General features: G+C 47.0%; 1 protein-coding gene across 1 annotated transcript; it reads left to right on the top strand.

Moving 5' to 3' along the window:
* The first annotated feature begins 4260 nt into the window (after nucleotides 1–4260).
* Nucleotides 4261–9989, top strand: OTP (orthopedia homeobox). The gene is made up of 3 exons (XM_054289074.1): nucleotides 4261–4297; nucleotides 5252–5661; nucleotides 9459–9989. The coding sequence occupies exons 1-3, from the start codon at nucleotides 4261–4263 to the stop codon at nucleotides 9987–9989; spliced, it is 978 nt and encodes a 325-aa protein (XP_054145049.1).
* Nucleotides 9990–17731: the final 7742 nt, after the last annotated feature.

Genomic DNA, 17731 nt, shown 5'->3' with positions numbered 1-17731 from the left:
GATGATCGTCACGTTTAGCTCTGACTAGAATGTATAAATTGGGATCTGTAGCTGCTGGCAGCCTTGTCCTTCGTTTCCAAAGAAGTCATATTTTCGAGAGGGTTGATTGAAATGAAAACACGTGTTTATGCCTTTCCATTTCTTAACTCCAAATTACCCCTAACGAAAGGATATAGTTTGATTTGTCATTTGTGTTTAGGGTATGTCGATGTGGAAAAGTAAGCAAATAACACTCAAAAGCATAGCTGTAATTTACAATGAATTAAAATTGATTCTTTTCATCAGGCAAGAAAATAGGGAAATGTGAGGTCGTTAATTATTGCGGGAGGCGCTTCTCATTAAAGCGAACAATGTTACAATGCAGCACTGAACAGCGGGAATGTGAATAATAATATCCGATATTTCAGCACTACTGTCTGGAAATAAAAAGAAAAAAATATATTAAAAAAAAAAAAAAAAAGCCGCACGAACAAGCCAACAACCAAAAGTTGCATTTGGTAAACGCTGTGAGCGTTGTTGGATGTAAAAACCAATTACGGTGCTCTGCATACAGCAGCCGGCTTAACTGGATGGATGCTCAAGAAATACATAAATAAAATATCAAATTACAAATCTTATCAGCCATTTATGCCAAGCCACCCTGCTGACTTTAGCAGTTTAACCTTATTTTACTGTGTTTCTCTGTCCAAATATAATTATTCTGATAAAAGAAGGTTCTGTTTCTAAATCAGAGCAGAATTGGTTAAATACACTTGTTTATATTACAGCCTCATTCAATCAGGGCTTGAGTTTAGCGGGGAGGGGAGAGGGGGAGCTCTGGGGTTTGGAAAGTTCTCTACCCTTTCTTACCAGGGTCACAGCGCTGGAGAATTAGGGTTATATTACTCCCAGACGCGGCACGCCCCGCTCCCGCGGCCCTCGCTCGGGCGGATCGGCTGGCGCGGGCGGGGGGGCCCTCCAGGGGAGGGCAGAACCGGCCCCGGCCGGGACCCCGGGATCGGGCCCGCCGGGCTCCGCCGGGCAGGGCAGGGAAAGGAAGGGATGGGATGGAAAAGGAAAGAAAGGCAAAGGAAGGTGCGGGGGGAGATGATCTCCCAGTGCCTGGCCTCTTGGCAGGCGCTTCTGTACGAAATTCAATCTCTATTTTTTATGAGAAATAAACTGTCTAAATAAATTTTATTAGGGGCAACCAATATATTTTCTGGTACTGCCCTTTGTTCCAGTTCTACGTGTGTGTAACAATCTAAAACCTATTTATTGAGGAAAAATCACTGGATCCGTCATAGAAAATCCTTTTACTTTGCTCTGAAGTGATTTCTGAAGACACTCGTGTCACTCTGAAGATTTTTGGCCATTGTGCTAAAGCCTTTCCTTGTTAGGAACTTCAGTTCCTATGATCATGTGGGGAATACCGTAAATTGTAACAGGGAATGGAGTTGACTGGCAGTTTTCTGGCTACACTGGGAAAATGGAAAGATGACGGGGAATAAAATCCTTGTAAATACATCTCCGACGCTGCCCAGGTGAATTCGGACACTTGACAAAACAGGAGTGCGCGAAAGCGGAATGTGATTAGGGTATTTTACATGTGCCCCATTGTCATTTTCTTTCTGACACGCGTGTCAGCCCAGTCCGCTCTTTTCTCTCCCGCAGACTTCCTTCTCTGATTTCCCCCCTTCCCTTAAGACGATTGCGATCTGAAGTCTTAGAAGAAATGATTTAGTTTGTTTATACTGCTATAAAAATCAAGAGCAATAGAAAAGTCATAAAATGAAGCGCGCTATCAATCACACCGCAGCATTGTTATTCAGCAGTTACTAACAGAGATTGATAATCCTTTGATTTCATCCCATTGTTATTACTCTGATGTGTCTGCACATTAACTATTACACATTTATTTATCGACCTGAAACATACAACAACACGGAATAGATGCACACGCACGCCTTGCCACCCTGCCCGCGGCGCGCTCGGCGGAAGCCGACTGCAGGCACCTCGAGCGCCCGCACACTTGTGCCGATACATTCAGCTAAAACGGAGCCCCTGGCGCCCCGGCCAGCCCCTGACCGCCCGCCTCACCCCGGCCCGGGCACGGCCAGGCTCCCGCGGCCACGAAAGGCTGCGCGTCGCCCCCGCGCCGCCGGCCCGTCTCCCCAGCGACTCCGCCGGCTCCGCTCCGCGGGTCCCGCCGCCCGGCAGCGGGCCGGGGGGCTCCTCCCAGCGGTTTCCACCGCCGGGTCTTCCCCTCCTGCCCTACAGCTGCACACAGAGAATAATTTTCAAAGGAAAAAAGCACAGCAAATGTGCTATCTCCGTAGTCACCCATCCAGTCGAGGGAAAATAATAACCCCGAAACTCCCACCCCACCTCCATCTGCTTTCTTTCTCCCTCTGTCTCCGGCTAAATTGTGGCCCGGCTCTGGGTCTCTCTCCCTGCTCTGAGCGGCCGTTCCCGAGCACCCAGGTCCTTCGCAACATCCCGAGGTCTCGAAAGCCGAATTGAATCAATGTAGCCTGAGCTGGGAGGAGGGAAAAAAAAAAGGCAGCAAAACTGCCCTAGAGATCGGTCGGCCGGTTCCTTTGTCTCCTTCAGTCTCTGCCGAAACCCCTGCACATCTGAGCTGCAAACAAAACCACTCTTGCATCTGTTCGCATGCAGTATTTACAGTGTTTCGTGTAAGTCAATTGGATGGCGGGAAAAAAAAGCCATTGGCTCCGTTTTATTTAACATAGACTTCACTGGGCTCGCTTTTTGGTGGAAGCTTTATTTGCACTAAATGAATAATCTTAATTGCATCACTTTTGAATTAAAAATCAATGTTAATCAAGTTGGAAGTAGTAAATATCAGTTTTCATTGTGCCCGCGTAGAGGGTATTTTTCTTGTTTTGCAAATAAAAATACAAGTCAAATAACTTTAAAAGGGCATTATGTTCTGCTACAAATACAATTGAAACGGATTGTTTAGGAGCGGATCAGAAATGGTACAGAATTTTGCACTTAATTTCCTCAGTTATCATTTACAATAAGAACCTCTTGGCTTGACAGCCAAGTCTAAACAGTAGTAAATTAGTACAAATTTATACTGATTTTACTCTAATAATCGTAATAAAAGCTTATAGATTTGGCACTAATTACATAAATGCCTAATGATCTTGAAAATTACTCTGGTTAGAAATATATTACTAATCTAAACTTTGTTGTTGGCTGGCTTTGAAAAATCAGAACATTAGAAATGGTTCGCTTCACTTCTGCAAAGCACTTTAAATTGTTCAAGTAGTTTAATATATTCAAGAGGAAAATAAAAAGCATTTAACTTTATTTACTGCTTTAAGTTGAGTTTGTAGGCTAGCCGAACTTGGAAACTTTACCCGAAAAATAGGGCTTACGGGCGTTCAAATCCCGGGTAGGGAGGCAGAGCTCCCGGGCGGCCGGGACGCATGGTCCTGGGCTCCCTTGCCCCTCGTTGCGCTCTGCCTCGGCACCGAGCGGGCAGCCCCGGGGGCCGGGCGAGCCTGTGCAGCACGGCCCGCTGCGGGAACTCGGGCAAGTTTCTCTTTCCTGGACGCCCCGCAGCCGTCGGGGCTCGTGTGGGTGAAAGCCTGGCTGCAGTTTCCCCTGCCGCTCCCGCTCCCGGTTCCCGGGACTGCTGGCCAGCGGGGCCGGCGCTGCCCCACCCCGCTCCACCCGTCTGCCCCGCTCGCAGCCCTCAGTGGGCTCTGAGCTTGCGAGACCCTCGGGAGACTGATCGGTGAGAGGCTGCGCTCCGAGGAGGCATTAAAAACGATAAAAGCCGGTAAACCAGGGGCGACCCGGAGCGGAGGAGTGTGGCAGATGTGCGTTTGGAAGAGAAGAGAAGGCGAAGGCGGGCGGGCAAGGCGGCGGAGCGGGGTAAGGGAGCGCGGGCGCGGCGCGGGCCGGGCCGGCCGGGGCGGCGGGAGGCCTGGGCGGCGGCAGCGGGCGGGCGGCGGGCGGGCGGAGCGGGGCGCTCCGGGCGCTGACATTTGCAGGCTGCCCTCCTGATTGGTCCCCGCGCCGAGCTGCTCACGGGTTCATTGAAGTGTTAAGCACCTCCCCGTCTCTCTAAAGGACATTATAATGCAAGAGACCCCCTTTTTAACCACACACCGAATTTTCTTTCATTTAGACGATCTATATATATATATATCTATATATATATATCTCATATCTTATATCTATTTTAAATAACTTAAGGCCGCTAAAATTTGGGGGGGAACAGCCTTCGCCCTGGAGCGGTGCGCGATGCTGTCTCACGCCGACCTCCTGGACGCCCGTCTCGGTGAGTTTCCCCCGGCACCCCCCCGCCCTACGGCGGCTGCACCGGCTGCGGCGGCGAGCGGGGAGGAAGCTGGGGCAGGAAATTGACAATTTGTTCCTTATTTTACCTTAATGCGTTCTAAATGGGCTAATTCCTTTAAAAGTAATTGTACTGTATTAAAGTTTAATTTGATTTAACATAAAAAAGAAGAGAGTGCGACCTACGGTGTATGTAGATCTACAGCGAGTTGTGGATAATTTAATTTTTCTCTCCCCAGTTTTTATATACATACCTACACATTATTATTGTTATGATTATTATTTTAGGACAGATGAGCTCGATGGTGTTTACGGAGTTCTGTGTGGCCTTTCACCCGTTTGCTTTTCTCCCTCCTTTTCCTTAAAAAAAAAAAAAAAAAAAAAAAAGGAAAGAAAGAAAAAGAAAAGGGAGAAATATCTGTATCTATCTATTTATGGTTATTCATGACTTTGTTTAGAGAAGCGGCAGGAGGAGAGGGGAAAGATCGGCCAGACTGACCGAGGTCCCCGCGCATCTGGCGGGGAGGTAACGCTCCCGGCAACAGGGCGGCTCGAGCCTTATTTCTTTCTCTCCGTCTCTTTCTCTTACCAGCTCCGCTGGAAAACCCAAGTTGAACCCGTGAAAACTTGCTCTCCTCCTCTTCCCTTCCCTTGGTCTTGCAAGGGAAGGCCGGGCAGGGAACTGGTTATTTCAGCAGGAAGAGGAGCTGCTCGATGTAAAGTTTTCTCCCCGCCGCCCGGGTCGCGCCGGGCTAGGGTGTCTGCGTGTCGTGGAGCCGAGCAGGGTTGCGGGTCTGGCGGGCGGCCGGCCGGGAACGGCGGGGGGAGGCTGTGGCGGTGCTTGGATGTCTCTCTCCAGTTCAGTGTGCTGGAGAGGGACTCTGATGGATCTGTGCTCAGCCGCAGCCGAGTGACTGCCGCCCCTTTGCTTCCGCAGGGATGAAAGACGCGGCCGAGCTGCTGGGACACCGGGAGGCAGTCAAGTGTCGGCTGGGCGTCGGGGGCTCGGATCCGGGGGGACACCCGGGAGACATGGCTCCCAACTCGGACACGGTGGAAGGGACCACCCTGCTGCCGGGAGAGGACATCACCACGGTGGGATCCAACCCCAGCTCTCTAGCCGTCAGCGCCAAAGACGCTGACAAGCAGCAAGGCCAGCAGGGTGGCCAGAACTCCAGCCAGGCCGGGCAGCAGCAGGGTCAGCAGAAGCAGAAGCGGCACCGCACTCGCTTCACGCCGGCGCAGCTCAACGAGCTGGAGAGGAGCTTCGCCAAGACTCACTACCCGGACATCTTCATGCGGGAGGAGCTGGCCCTGCGCATCGGTCTCACCGAGTCCCGGGTGCAGGTAGGAAAAGCCGCCCCCGCGCAGTGCCTGCCGCCCTTCCCCAGTCGCACGGACGGCTGCACGGCCGGCCGGCGGCGAGGACAGGCACAACGGGGAGCGGGGTGGGTGCCCCAAACCTCAGCCCGATGGCGGGGTAAATAACCCACCCCTGAGTGCAACAGTTTGGTCAGAAAGCCTTGAAATCAGACATAAGTCGCTCCCCTTTCCGTAGAAGTGTCACCTTGGGGTGTCCCCTTTTCCTCTATTCTACCCACCTGCAGCGCGGTGGTCCCGAGCGGGGCGTGGGCTGACCTTCCCTCAGGCCACGGCCCCACCCGTGGCTGGAGGGAGTCACGGCCCCACCCGTGGCTGGAGGGAGTCCGGGGAGGGACAGCCCGAGAAGAACGGTCTCAGTCCTCGCAATAGCCCGGCGCTAAGAGTCGAGCCGGACCTGCCGGGAATGACTCCTTTTGCCCCCGAGCGGAGTCCGGTGGCGGCGGCGGGGCCGCTGTCCAGGGTGCTGATGGCCACACTGCCGCGGCAGCGCCGGGCAGGGGCGTCCGCCAAAGCCCACCGCCCTGAGAGCCGAGGTGGGGTGCGAGGGAAGGCATACCGGCTCGTAAAAAGGCACTTCGATAAAAGCCAGTTGTGTCTGGACTCGGACTTTCCCCATACTGGCTTTTATAATGTCTGGGAACGGCGGGGGTAGTGAGTAACTTCATCAGCTAGGGCGCACTTTGTTCTCTAAAATACGTATATATACACACATAGACATATATATATATATATGCACACCAAACAGTAAGAAACTATTTAGACAAATAAATGTAAACGAAATTTGGTAAAGGGGGAGAAGGTGCAAAGCACTAGACTGCTCAGACGCAGCTTTTTTGTGCATAAGGTTATTGTAGCGACTTTCTAGGCGAGTCCATGCCGAGGAATGACAGGCTGCACAAGAGGCACTTGTGGGATGCGCACCCCGGCTCAGCACAGTGCACCGGGGCTGCTGCTGCTGAAGCACTTCAGTGCAGTCACAAAATCCCTATCGGCAAGCACAGCTAAAATCCTCAGCTAAATAAAGACACGTGAAGAGAAATCCCTAAATGAACATTTTATGAAAGAAAACAGATTCCGTTCGTGAATGTGACACAAAAACCACGTCTGTTTTTAAAAAGTAAAACAATTTGACTCAGCCTACACAGAACTATAATTAGTTTAAATTAAAAAAGAAATTAGATTCACAAATAAAATATAATTGGACAACTGACTCTATGAAAAAAAGAAAACGAGGTCTATTAAACTTTATTGGGTTTCCCAAAGGTTAATGATACCAATTTCAATATTAGGAGTGTGGTAAATGAAGTAAAATATAAAATGGAAATAGTTATTTTCTAACAGCACATCAAAGAAATTCGTAGAAAGAAAGACAAAGTGTTTTAATGGCCTTGGCATAATCTTAAACTAATGCTAATAGCTCGCGACTGCTGATAAAAACAGTTTAATAGAGTGTCAATTTAAATTTTTTTTTTACAATAATGTTCTGTAATTTAAAAAGTAATCAGATCAACATAACCTTCTTAATTAACACTTCAAAATGATTAACATTATGTAATCTAAGGCAAAAAAAATTTAATATATTTACTTCATAATCCGATGTATCACTAGTCCTTGATCAAATTTAAATTAAATAATAATTAGTTTATGTTCTTATACGAGTACTTTAGAGTTTTCTTTATAGTTAACAGATAGCCTACACATTCCTTTCAGTACATGGGCTCCGCACTGATTAGGAATGCTCCAAATGCCTAATTTATAGCGGCTGTATTTGTTTTTAAGGGTTTTAGATGCTAGGATAAATCACCACTTTCCTCATTTTAGATCTGTATTTAATGTATATGATACATTTAAATAATTATTAAACTGGCTGATGCTTAAACGAGAGTCCAATTCCACATCTGATATTGCTCTGCTTTTCAAGCTGCTGTAATAAAACCATTCTTTTTATAGCATGCCATTATTAGAAACCAATTTCAGAATTATTTATAACCTGGAATGGCTTATTAAGCAGCAATGCGAGAATCATGCAAATTACGCGATCAAATGCAATATAATAAGCATAATCATTAGTCTCTAGCACGGATTAATTAACTTTCAATATTTTATTTACATAAAAACTAAATCAGTGAAATAACTTCTGCACAGTCAGGCTTGCCTTCCAATATTTTATATGAACAAAAATAATGTGCTGTAATTCCATTGACCGTGTCCCCCACAATGGTCCCGTCACCTGCCACATCTTAATAGGGGACAAGCTGAGAGTATTTTCTAGTTTTCTAATGGAATGAGAAATTGCATTTTCTTCCTCTCCCAGCACTATTAAAGTGTAATGAATTCGGCCCAGAGTTCACGGCTGGCTGATCGAAATGAACCTGAGATCTGAGCTTTAATACAGCTCTCCAGATTTCCTACCAAATCTTCACATTAATCATCTGCTGGATTCCAATGAGATCTTCATAAAGCTTCGGCTTCTTAAAAGAAAAAAAAAAAAAGAAATAAAAAGGAAAAAAAAGAACATAAAAAGAACATTTTAAAAAAAGAAGAAGAAAAACAAAAGTGATATTGTCTCCCTTTCTATCGCTTTCACTCTCTCTCACCCGTTTATAGCTGGGGAATTAAATGGGCTATATATTTTAAAATACATTTACAGTATGTCTATATTACTGTAACAGCAGATATCATCAAGGTAGGTTTTTAGATTCCAACCTCCATTAGATTCTCACTGCTGTATTAATAATTTTCAGAGGCTAGTTGCATTTTAAAAGGAGTTCAAAGTTTCCAAATGCTCATGGTTAATATATTTCTAGAGTTGTCATGTGTGCATTTTCAAAATCTCCCCCAGGTTTTCTTTGCATTTTAATCTGTCATGCACCAGTTTTCAACTGGAAACATTCACATTTTAAAAGCATATGCAGTGTAGCTATGAACTTAGGCGATCAGACCTGATGGAGATTCTTTACACCATCAGCAAACCATGAAACATAAAAAGATTTTGTAGCCGCAATTTGACTATTAACCCTAAAACATAATTGAACGCGATTTTTCGATTATTCATATAATATTTAGCTCCCTCACGGCCGTTCATTCCTGCTAACTGGCGTCCGCCTTTCTCAGCCCGCCCGTGGAGCCTGAGAGGGTGGAATCCGGCAGGATGGGGCACTGCGCTCCCTCGGATTCCAGGTGGACGCGCTCTCTCCCGGCTCACGACTGTCTCGGTTGCTTTCCGCCGCGGTGCGGGGAGACCCACCAAACCATCCCTGCCACGGTGCCACCACGAGCACCCACTCACCTAAACCACCTCTGGCTTTGTTATTATAGGTTTGGGTTTATGTTTTGGGGTTTTTTTTAAACCCAAATGCGGCCAGTTTGGTGCGAGCGAGGGTTTCCTGGCCGGGCCCGAGGCTGGGCTCTCTGCCGGCCGCGCTCCGAAGGCGGCTCGGGAGCGCGTCCACGCAAGGCCCAGAGCCGTAGACTGGTTGGGGGTTTTTGGTTTTTTTTTTTTTTTTTTTTTTTTTTACCCCCCGCCGTGGGCAGGCCAGGTTCCTCTCCTGGAGTCTCCTGCCCAGGACGGGGAAATCGATCGCTTTCGTTGCAAAAAGTTCCAGCGGTTTCGTTAACCTGTGATGGGGACGCGCGTGGAGCTGTGGGTGTGCAGAGCGACTGTGGCCGGCGGGGCGAGGCTGAGGGGGCGGCGGGAGCCGGGGCGGGGGTCCCGGCAGCGGGGGGTGGTGGTGGCTAACGGAGCGTGTCGCTGCCCGCAGGTCTGGTTCCAGAACCGCCGCGCCAAGTGGAAGAAGCGCAAGAAGACCACGAACGTGTTCCGCGCCCCGGGCACGCTGCTGCCGACGCCGGGGCTGCCGCAGTTCCCCTCGGCCGCCGCCGCCGCCGCCGCCGCCATGGGGGACAGCCTGTGCTCCTTCCACGCCAACGACACGCGCTGGGCCGCCGCCGCCATGCCCGGCGTGTCGCAGCTGCCGCTGCCGCCGGCGCTGGGACGGCAGCAAGCCATGGCGCAGTCCCTGTCCCAGTGCAGCCTGGCGGCCGGCCCGCCGCCCAACTCCATGGGCCTCTCCAACAGCCTGGCGGGCTCCAACGGCGCCGGGCTGCAGTCCCACCTCTACCAGCCCGCCTTCCCCGGCATGGTGCCCGCCTCCCTGCCCGGCCCCAGCAACGTGACGGGCTCTCCCCAGCTCTGCAGCTCCCCGGACAGCAGCGACGTGTGGCGGGGAACCAGCATCGCCTCCCTCCGCCGCAAAGCACTAGAGCACACAGTCTCCATGAGTTTCACCTAATGGCCGGCGCCTCGCCCCGCGCCACCCCTGCCCCCGCCGCCGCCGCCTCGCCCCGCGCCCCCGCCTCGCCCCGCGCCCCCGCCTTCCCCCACCCGACTTACCAGGGAGTCGACTCAGGATCTGAAATCAGACACCAACAGACTGGTTTGTGGGCCGAGAAACACCCCCGACCCTCCCCAAGCCCCCTGTGCCCCCGCGCATCACCCGCGCCCCCCTGCGCCCCGAGGCCCGACCCGCCCGGCGGCGGCAGGCCGCGCGGCCGTCCCGAGCCCCGCTCGGCCTCCCTCCGTCGCCACGACCCGGCTCTCCCGCCGCCCGCCCGCCCGGCTTTGGCTTTGCAAAGAAATGCATTTTTGTTTCTGTTTTAATGATTTTTATGGTTTATTTAGGAGCGGCGACCTGCCGCCGGCTCCTTCCGCTGCGAGGGCGCCGTCGGGGGACGGCCGGGCGGGTTCGCGAAAAGGCACGGAGAGACCCCAGAGAGAATCAAATCCATTTTGATTAAGCATTAATGAGCGACAGCGAATGTGATGGGGTAAAAAAGAAAACAAAATAAAAGCTTCTTTTTGTAAAAAACAAAGGGGATAAAAGGGGGAAGAAAAAAGCGCGCAAGAGCGCTTCCCTTTTTCGGATCTTTGATTTCGTGACAGTTGAGTTGCCGATCCTCCCTACCTTTATTTACGCATTTATTTACGTTCCTGCTGCTATTGTCCCTCCGCAGCGCCGGCGGAGGCGCCGCCGCGCCCCCCGCCCCGCCTGGCCTGGCTCGGCCCGGCCCGGCTCGGCCCCGCGGCCCGCCCGCCTGCATGTGCCGGTCACCCCGCCGCAGGGCAGGGCCACTGGAGGAATGAACAAACGATGTGAAATAGGATGTTTTGTGTAGATAAAGCATTCTTGTTACATACTGGTCGATTCGTGATATGTTTTAACTTATTGTCTGTGCTTATTTATTGAACTTTGGGTTACTTAATAAATGTTTGAGCTAATATAAAACATATTACTTGACTTTTCCGGACACGTTTATATCAAGTTAATGTGAATGGATAAATAAAATCATTTTCAGTATGTGATATGAAGAATTATAGATTTTGATGTGGCGTGTGAGATATGAGAGGTGTCTTCAACTGCAGGCAAAAAAAAAAAAATAGACAGGACTTCTTTCTGTGGTATTCACTGAGTCCTTTGTCACAAGTTTGGGGATAGTTTGCTTGCTTAACTTTGCATTGATGCCTTTCACTTGTCACAATTTTAATACTTCATGATTAATAAACTTTTGTTAATCTTTCTGTGTGGTTGGCCTTTAAAGTGCAAATAACGAAAAGTTCTGTGGTGCTGCAGGGCAGGACAAGGGATGAAGGAGAGGGGGTCAGCGGGAGGCTGGGGCAGGCAGGTGGGCAGTGGGGAAATGATCAGTTTTATGGAATGTGAAATGAGAGCACACTGCTGGCAAGGCAAGGCCCATGAAAGAAAGAACTCTTGCTTTACCCCTGTGCAAACTTTGATATGGTGGGAAAAAGAAATGCAGTACATTGCCAAGCATCATACAGCCAGGTTTGGGCTTCTTTATTTCTTCTTCCCCCCTCGCCCTTGCCTTTTATGCAATACACTAAGATCTCTTCTCCTTGTACATCAATTACACACCTCTTAATTACACACCTGAGAGTGCACGACTCCATAGGCACCCACAGAAGGGTCCTTGCCCGCTCCAAAGTGCATATTACATATGCATATTTAATTTAAAAGAGAAATAAAAGCAGAATAAATTATTGGTGATCCAGACCACAAGTGAGTCCTCTGGGAGTCACCTGAAGAAAGAGCCCTACGCCCTCCTGCTGGAGTCTGCTCCTGCAGGTGCTGTAGCAAACCAGGATGCTCCACCTGAGGTAGTCTAGGATAGGCAAGACAGGTCCCATACCACAATCCACACCACAGTAGCACTTGGGAAAAGAAGTCGCCGTGTTCTGTCTCTCCTTCCAGCCCTGCCTCTCTCCCCAGCCCAGCCTCAGGCAGAGCAGCTGCCCCTCCTCACCCGGCTTGGCTCCGAGATTGAAATCTGTGTTCAGTTTGGTTCGGCCATCAAAGGCATGGGCACACAGGCTGCTTATGGAGCAGAGCTGGCTGGGGAACCTCCAGCTTCCCTATCCAACATGTGTGACCCTGCATAGGCCAAGGGGAGTAGCTTGGTCTTCCCAGTTCCACTGTGTTCTCTTCCCCATAGTGTGGCCTGCCAGGAGGGCGAAAAGCCTCCACCTTCATGCAGAAGAGTGCAAATCTCACTCTACTTCTTCCAAATGTATGGAAGGTTGTTTACAAGCACATAATTTTTACAGCTGCTTTATATTGCTATAAGCAAGACAGCTTTATGATGTAGGAACGTCGTAAAGTGTGATATGGAAGATCTTAAAAAAAGATGTGCTTTTCAATGGTGGAGAAAAATGCTCTTTCTGGCTGGGGGCAGGGGATTGAGACACAACCTGTAAGATCCAACTCTTGACACTGAACATTGCAGGTCTGTGAAAGGGACCTTCCAAAGGTCCTTCAGCTTAATGCTCGCTCTTAGAACATCCATCATTTCCTCCATATTCTAGGCAACTGTAGTCCTGGTTATGAGCAAAGCTTTTTGATCCTACACAACTTTGATACAAATTTGATTTGTTTCCATAGCAATAGATCCTTGTGTTCTGAGTCCTGGAGATTTTTGAAATTATATGTACCCTTAGCATCTGCTGAAGCTTTGTAGCATAAAACATCTAAGCTGATGCTCTTATGTGTTTAACATGGGTGGAAGGAAGGAGACCACAGGCTTCACTCACATATGCTACACGCTTTGTCTGAATTATTTTGCTATAAAGTCTCAATCTTGCTGATGTTAAAAGCTAAAAATTAAACAGCACGAACCAGTTCTATCTAACAACATGAACAGCTTTGCTTCATTCACGTAAAGCGATCAAAATAAATGAATGAATTCCATACAAATTGAGAAGGAATAGTTATGCTGAATAACAATTAGCCTATTACTGACTAAGTAGGTAACACCAGGCGCTGGGGCTGTCACAAGCTGGGCTTATTTGCTTATATTGAGGTGCATTTTAGCCTTAAGCTGTTCCACCCAGTGTGCAAGTAGACTGAGATTTATGTTCTTATGTACGGATTCATTTCCACGACGGCACATATTCATGTAATTCTACTTTCCTCTAAACACAACATCACCCCTAATGTCTAAGGAATATACATAAAGATAATGTCACTGAACCTTTCATTTGCTCTCTTGATGAAATGCTTTGACACTCTCTCTCTCCGCTCTTCCTCTGCTTAAATCCCCATGGAAGGCAGAATCTGCTCGTACCCACTGCTGGAGATTGCAATCACTGAGCAATTACTAATAAGGGAAGAAAGTTTGTGCAAGGCAAAGGATCAGGCAACATTGCAGCATGGATTATATTATTGTACTAGCTGTAATGATCCCTGCTCTTAGAAATGAAAATGTGGCTTAATTTGTGTTGTGGTATTTAAATTTTCATTTTTCAGAATAAAAATCTCAGCACATGAAAATGTATCTTGCAGTAATGGAGGTATGGCAGTTAACCTGTCAGTTGAAAGTATGTAACCTTCCTTTTCTCCTTTTCATGACAAAGGTAATCTCATCTGAGGGCATTTATGTGAAGAAATAACAGCATGGCATGGTGAAACCACTGGCTCATTAATCCTGGCATCTACTTCCTGCAGGGCTTCTTGATTAGTTAGATTCATTCATCAGGTATTTCAGAGTTTTTGATTTCTCACCACTGGTTAGGTTCACTGAGTTTGGGCTAAATTGAGCCAGAAGCAATGTTTATTAGTAATTTTGTAATACAGACTACTCTAATAATTCAGTACAAATATTTCATCTGAAATATATCCATTCACTCTAACACCTAATGCAGCTGTGTTCAGAGAGTACTGAGAGAACAGAGTGATTTGGCAGTATTTTTGAAATTATTAACATGAGAGCTAATAACAAAATCTTCTTCGTTTCCAATGTTGGAATTAAGATTCCTTTCATTCTAAAGCAAGCTCTGGCAGGGAGAGGACCACCTCTTACCTGCTGTTAGGGCTGAGCTCAGGGTGGTTGTTCTGGGAAGCGTGGCCTTTCAGCATAGAGATGAAAAGGAAGAACAAGGAATTGTGTGTTATAAACACAGGAAAAATCCAGGTGACACAGAAGTGAATGGGAGAGGAATCCTCTGAAATTAGCAACCTGTAAAGTCACTGGTATGTTTCTACGGTTTGATAGCTGAAATAGAGTTACTGCTTGGACAGTAGGGACAAAGAAGGAAAGGCCCTTATCCAGCAGTCTTTGAAGCCCTTACTGACGTGGCAGTGAATTCAGCAGATGCATGTGTGAACATTTGCAGGGTTGGTACTCAAAATTGCTCCACCACTCAGCTTTCTCATAGTGAAAAACTTTATTTTTTGAAAGATATAGGAGGACCACACATGAATCACATTCAAGTATCTGACCACACCTCATGCCGCATGAGCTCATCCAGCCATGGAGGAGGTAAGATCTGGTGTCTGAGAGTCCATTTGACTTCATGAATGCATGTGATATCCCCAAAAATTTATTGGACAGATGGTAGCAATGTCTTAACTCAGAGCAACAGATGTAGAACCCACTGGCTCCTTTTAAACATCATGGACCAATCATTACCCTTGCATCAATGGACCCAGGAAAGAAAAACAGAGGTGTTTGTCGTGGTGGAAGGGCACAGTAGGTAAAACAGTTTTAATTTTTCACCTGATCACAACATGAATAGCAGCAAGAGTGAAAGGGGATGGTCTTGCCTAGGATGTGGCAGGGGATGCTGCTTGATTAACCAGCATACTTTTATTTAAACTATGCATGAAGGACTTCATGAATGGCCATGTAAGGCCTTCTGTGAGATTTAGTTCTACTCCTCAGAGAAAAACTGGTAGGAGGATGTCTCCCTTCCACAATTCTCAAAGCTGGGGCTCATGCACAGATTAGCCTGTCTTTGTCTTCCACCTGGGATGTTGTACAATGGTATGGGTGGGAGGTTGCCTCTCTTATTTGCCAATAAATTGTGTGTGTTTTGACTTCTGCCATGACTGTCTTTGGGGCTCAGGAGTGCTGCTGCACCTTTATGTTGCATCATTCATCAATGCTAATGCTTAAATAAATTTTTCAGAGCTAAAATTGTGCTTTTAGAGGTGTTGAAATCTGTCAGAGGAGAATCCCTGCCCAGGAGTAAGGAATCCAGAGGCATTTGTGCAGAATTTGCCTTTGGAGGTTATATAACCATTCTGCAGAGATCCTTACCCTCCTTCGAAGGTCGAGAGGGAAAATGCAGAATATGCTTAATACACTGTCTCTGAGGGTGACGTTCTCTCCTGACCCCCATAGACAGTTTGTGCCTTGGAGTATGAAGTTTGATTAGCCTTTTCTCTCAGCACTGGAAGCATCATGGTAGTGATCCAAAAAGTGCTTTGGGAAAAAACAAACTATGGACTTTCTTTCACTGACCTCCTGCTACAGTGAATTTCATAAGCTGACAATGCACCCTGTAAGGACACATTTCTTTTTTACTGGTTTCAATTTATTGCCCTTTAATATAATTTAAGTGGCAGCTATGATTCCCTGTGGCTCTTTTACAGGCTCCTAAGGTTTATTTTTTTGCTAACTTTTTAAAGAGCATTTCTGGATGGCTCCGAGCATCCTTCCCTGGTTATGGTGTCTAATAATTACAGGGAGCATTTCAGGGCATAAACATTATTTTATAATGAAATTCCTGTGTACTGGAATGCTGTGATTTTGAGATTCCTGCCTCATACCAAAGTCCAGGCAAAACTTGATTTGTCTGTAACACAAAGACTCCCCTTGCCATTGAATCTGAAGGGTTTGGTTGTGCCATAGTCACAGCCCATGTAGTCAGTGGTACACTGGGAGAGTAGGAGACACCTCAGGAAGACATAGAGTGGTCCAGATGTTTGCCATTGCTAAAGTCATTAAAGGGTACTTTTCACTGGGCCCTTGAGAACAGAGTGAACTCCACTCAGGGAGTCCCTGGGAAGGAATAGGCTCTCACTCCAGTAACATCATCCAGCTTACAGGCTTGTGTGGCTGGGGAGACATCCACTGAATTCAGATTTATAAACAAGTCCAAGTGTAAAAAGGTATTTCAGCCTCTACGTGGCTACAAAATGTCACCAGAAATGAACCAGCTTTGCTCTTTCAACTGGAGAACAAAATGAAGAGTCTACAGAAGGTCAGACATATAAAAATGCATTGAAATGAAAAGGGAGGAATATTAAATTACAAAATAAAGAATTATACTTGGTACAGCTTGTGGCTCTAATCTTTTTGTCTATTTCAAGCAGTAATTAACACCCACAACTGTATTTGTTGTAAGCTTGTGATCTTCAGGTCTTGGTAGCAAATAAATGACTCATACTTTATTCTTTAAATTTTAATTACTGTAAGAAATACATGAAGATAATTCCACTATATTTTATATTATCACCACTTTGCCATTTCTGCTTTAACTGCTCTGCAATTTTAAGCTCATGTTTGCTCAAACTGTGACTGAAATGATCCCTGCCAGTGTGGGGAATGCTGCCGGGCTCTGGGGGACCCTGTCTAGGGAGATACAGTTACAAAGGAGATTTTTTCTAAAGGATGCAGGACCCAATGTTGTTAGCTAATTGCTCTGGCTTGTCTTAATATCTCACACAGGAATCTGCTGCTTCTGCACCCACTCATCACGTGCTTTGTATCCTCATTTAAATCAGACCTTTCTCATTTCAGTCAAAGGCGATACTTGTTCTGTCTACAATAAATTGCTCCAACAGTCATTCATTCCTTGTCATGTCCTCTCTTGGCCTCTTCAGTAGGGTGTAAATCTATAGATTTCACCCATGGATTCTACAGTCAATCCAAACCACAAAGTTAGCCTGTTGCTCGTTGGTGCCTTCCACACACATCTTCCTTAGTGTTAAAACTTACAGCAGTTGCTTGCGCCATTACCTCTAAATGAAAGTATCCAGTGTTGCAGGTACTTGTTTGAAAAGCATCTAAGTGTTTTGATACCTAAGTATCCTCTTCAAGTAATGTAAGTGGCCAAATTTCATCAGTTTTAATGCTCTTTTTTCTCTAGTTTCTTATCAAACTCCTCAACTAGTTCATGACTTTCTTCTTTATCAAACAATGTGCTCCCTACTTGGTCTATCTATAATGTATATGAATACACAAATATTTGTTTTCCTTTAAATGCAGCTGGCCATTTTTAATTTTGCAGTTGTCCAGTCATTCCAGAGCTGCTTTTTATACCAAGACACAAAGCCCCATCTGATGTTTAAATCTCATTTTGATCCTTACATTTTGCCTCAAGCTTTAGACTAAGATACCAAAGCAAAGCACAGCACTGTGAGGGTTACTGTGGGAAAATTAATTCTATGTCAGCCAGACCCACTGCAGATCCAAAGCAGTTTATGACTCTCCTTGTGAAAGATTATCTACCTGCCTGCTCCTGCTTTCACTGCTGCCTCTAGGATTTTGACACATCACATACTCTTGTGACTACCTGTGTGAATCACTCCAGGGGAAAAGCAATTTGAAGCACCATTCCTGGCTATGCCTTTTGCCCTCACCTTCAGCTGTCATCATGGGTACCACTCAACTGGTGAACCTCCATGAAATGACTTTGATATATCTAGGTTACATCTAGGTTTTCTCATTTCCAAAT

The sequence above is a fragment of the Melozone crissalis genome, unplaced genomic scaffold (assembly GCF_028551555.1).
Source record: "Melozone crissalis strain CALT ecotype California unplaced genomic scaffold, PUWL_Pcris_2 ptg000005l_1, whole genome shotgun sequence".
Classification (NCBI taxonomy): Eukaryota; Metazoa; Chordata; class Aves; order Passeriformes; family Passerellidae; genus Melozone; species Melozone crissalis.
The sequence above is the reverse complement of the archived record's forward strand: the minus strand, read 5'-3'. Positions and strand labels throughout refer to the sequence as shown.

Coding starts and splice junctions, on each gene's coding strand:
- OTP (XM_054289074.1), top strand. CDS start 4,261: ATGCTGTCTCACGCCGACCTCCTGGACGCCCGTCTCG. Junction 4,298..5,251: donor CCTCCTGGACGCCCGTCTCG/GTGAGTTTCCCC, acceptor TTGCTTCCGCAG/GGATGAAAGACGCGGCCGAG. Junction 5,662..9,458: donor TCACCGAGTCCCGGGTGCAG/GTAGGAAAAGCC, acceptor CGCTGCCCGCAG/GTCTGGTTCCAGAACCGCCG.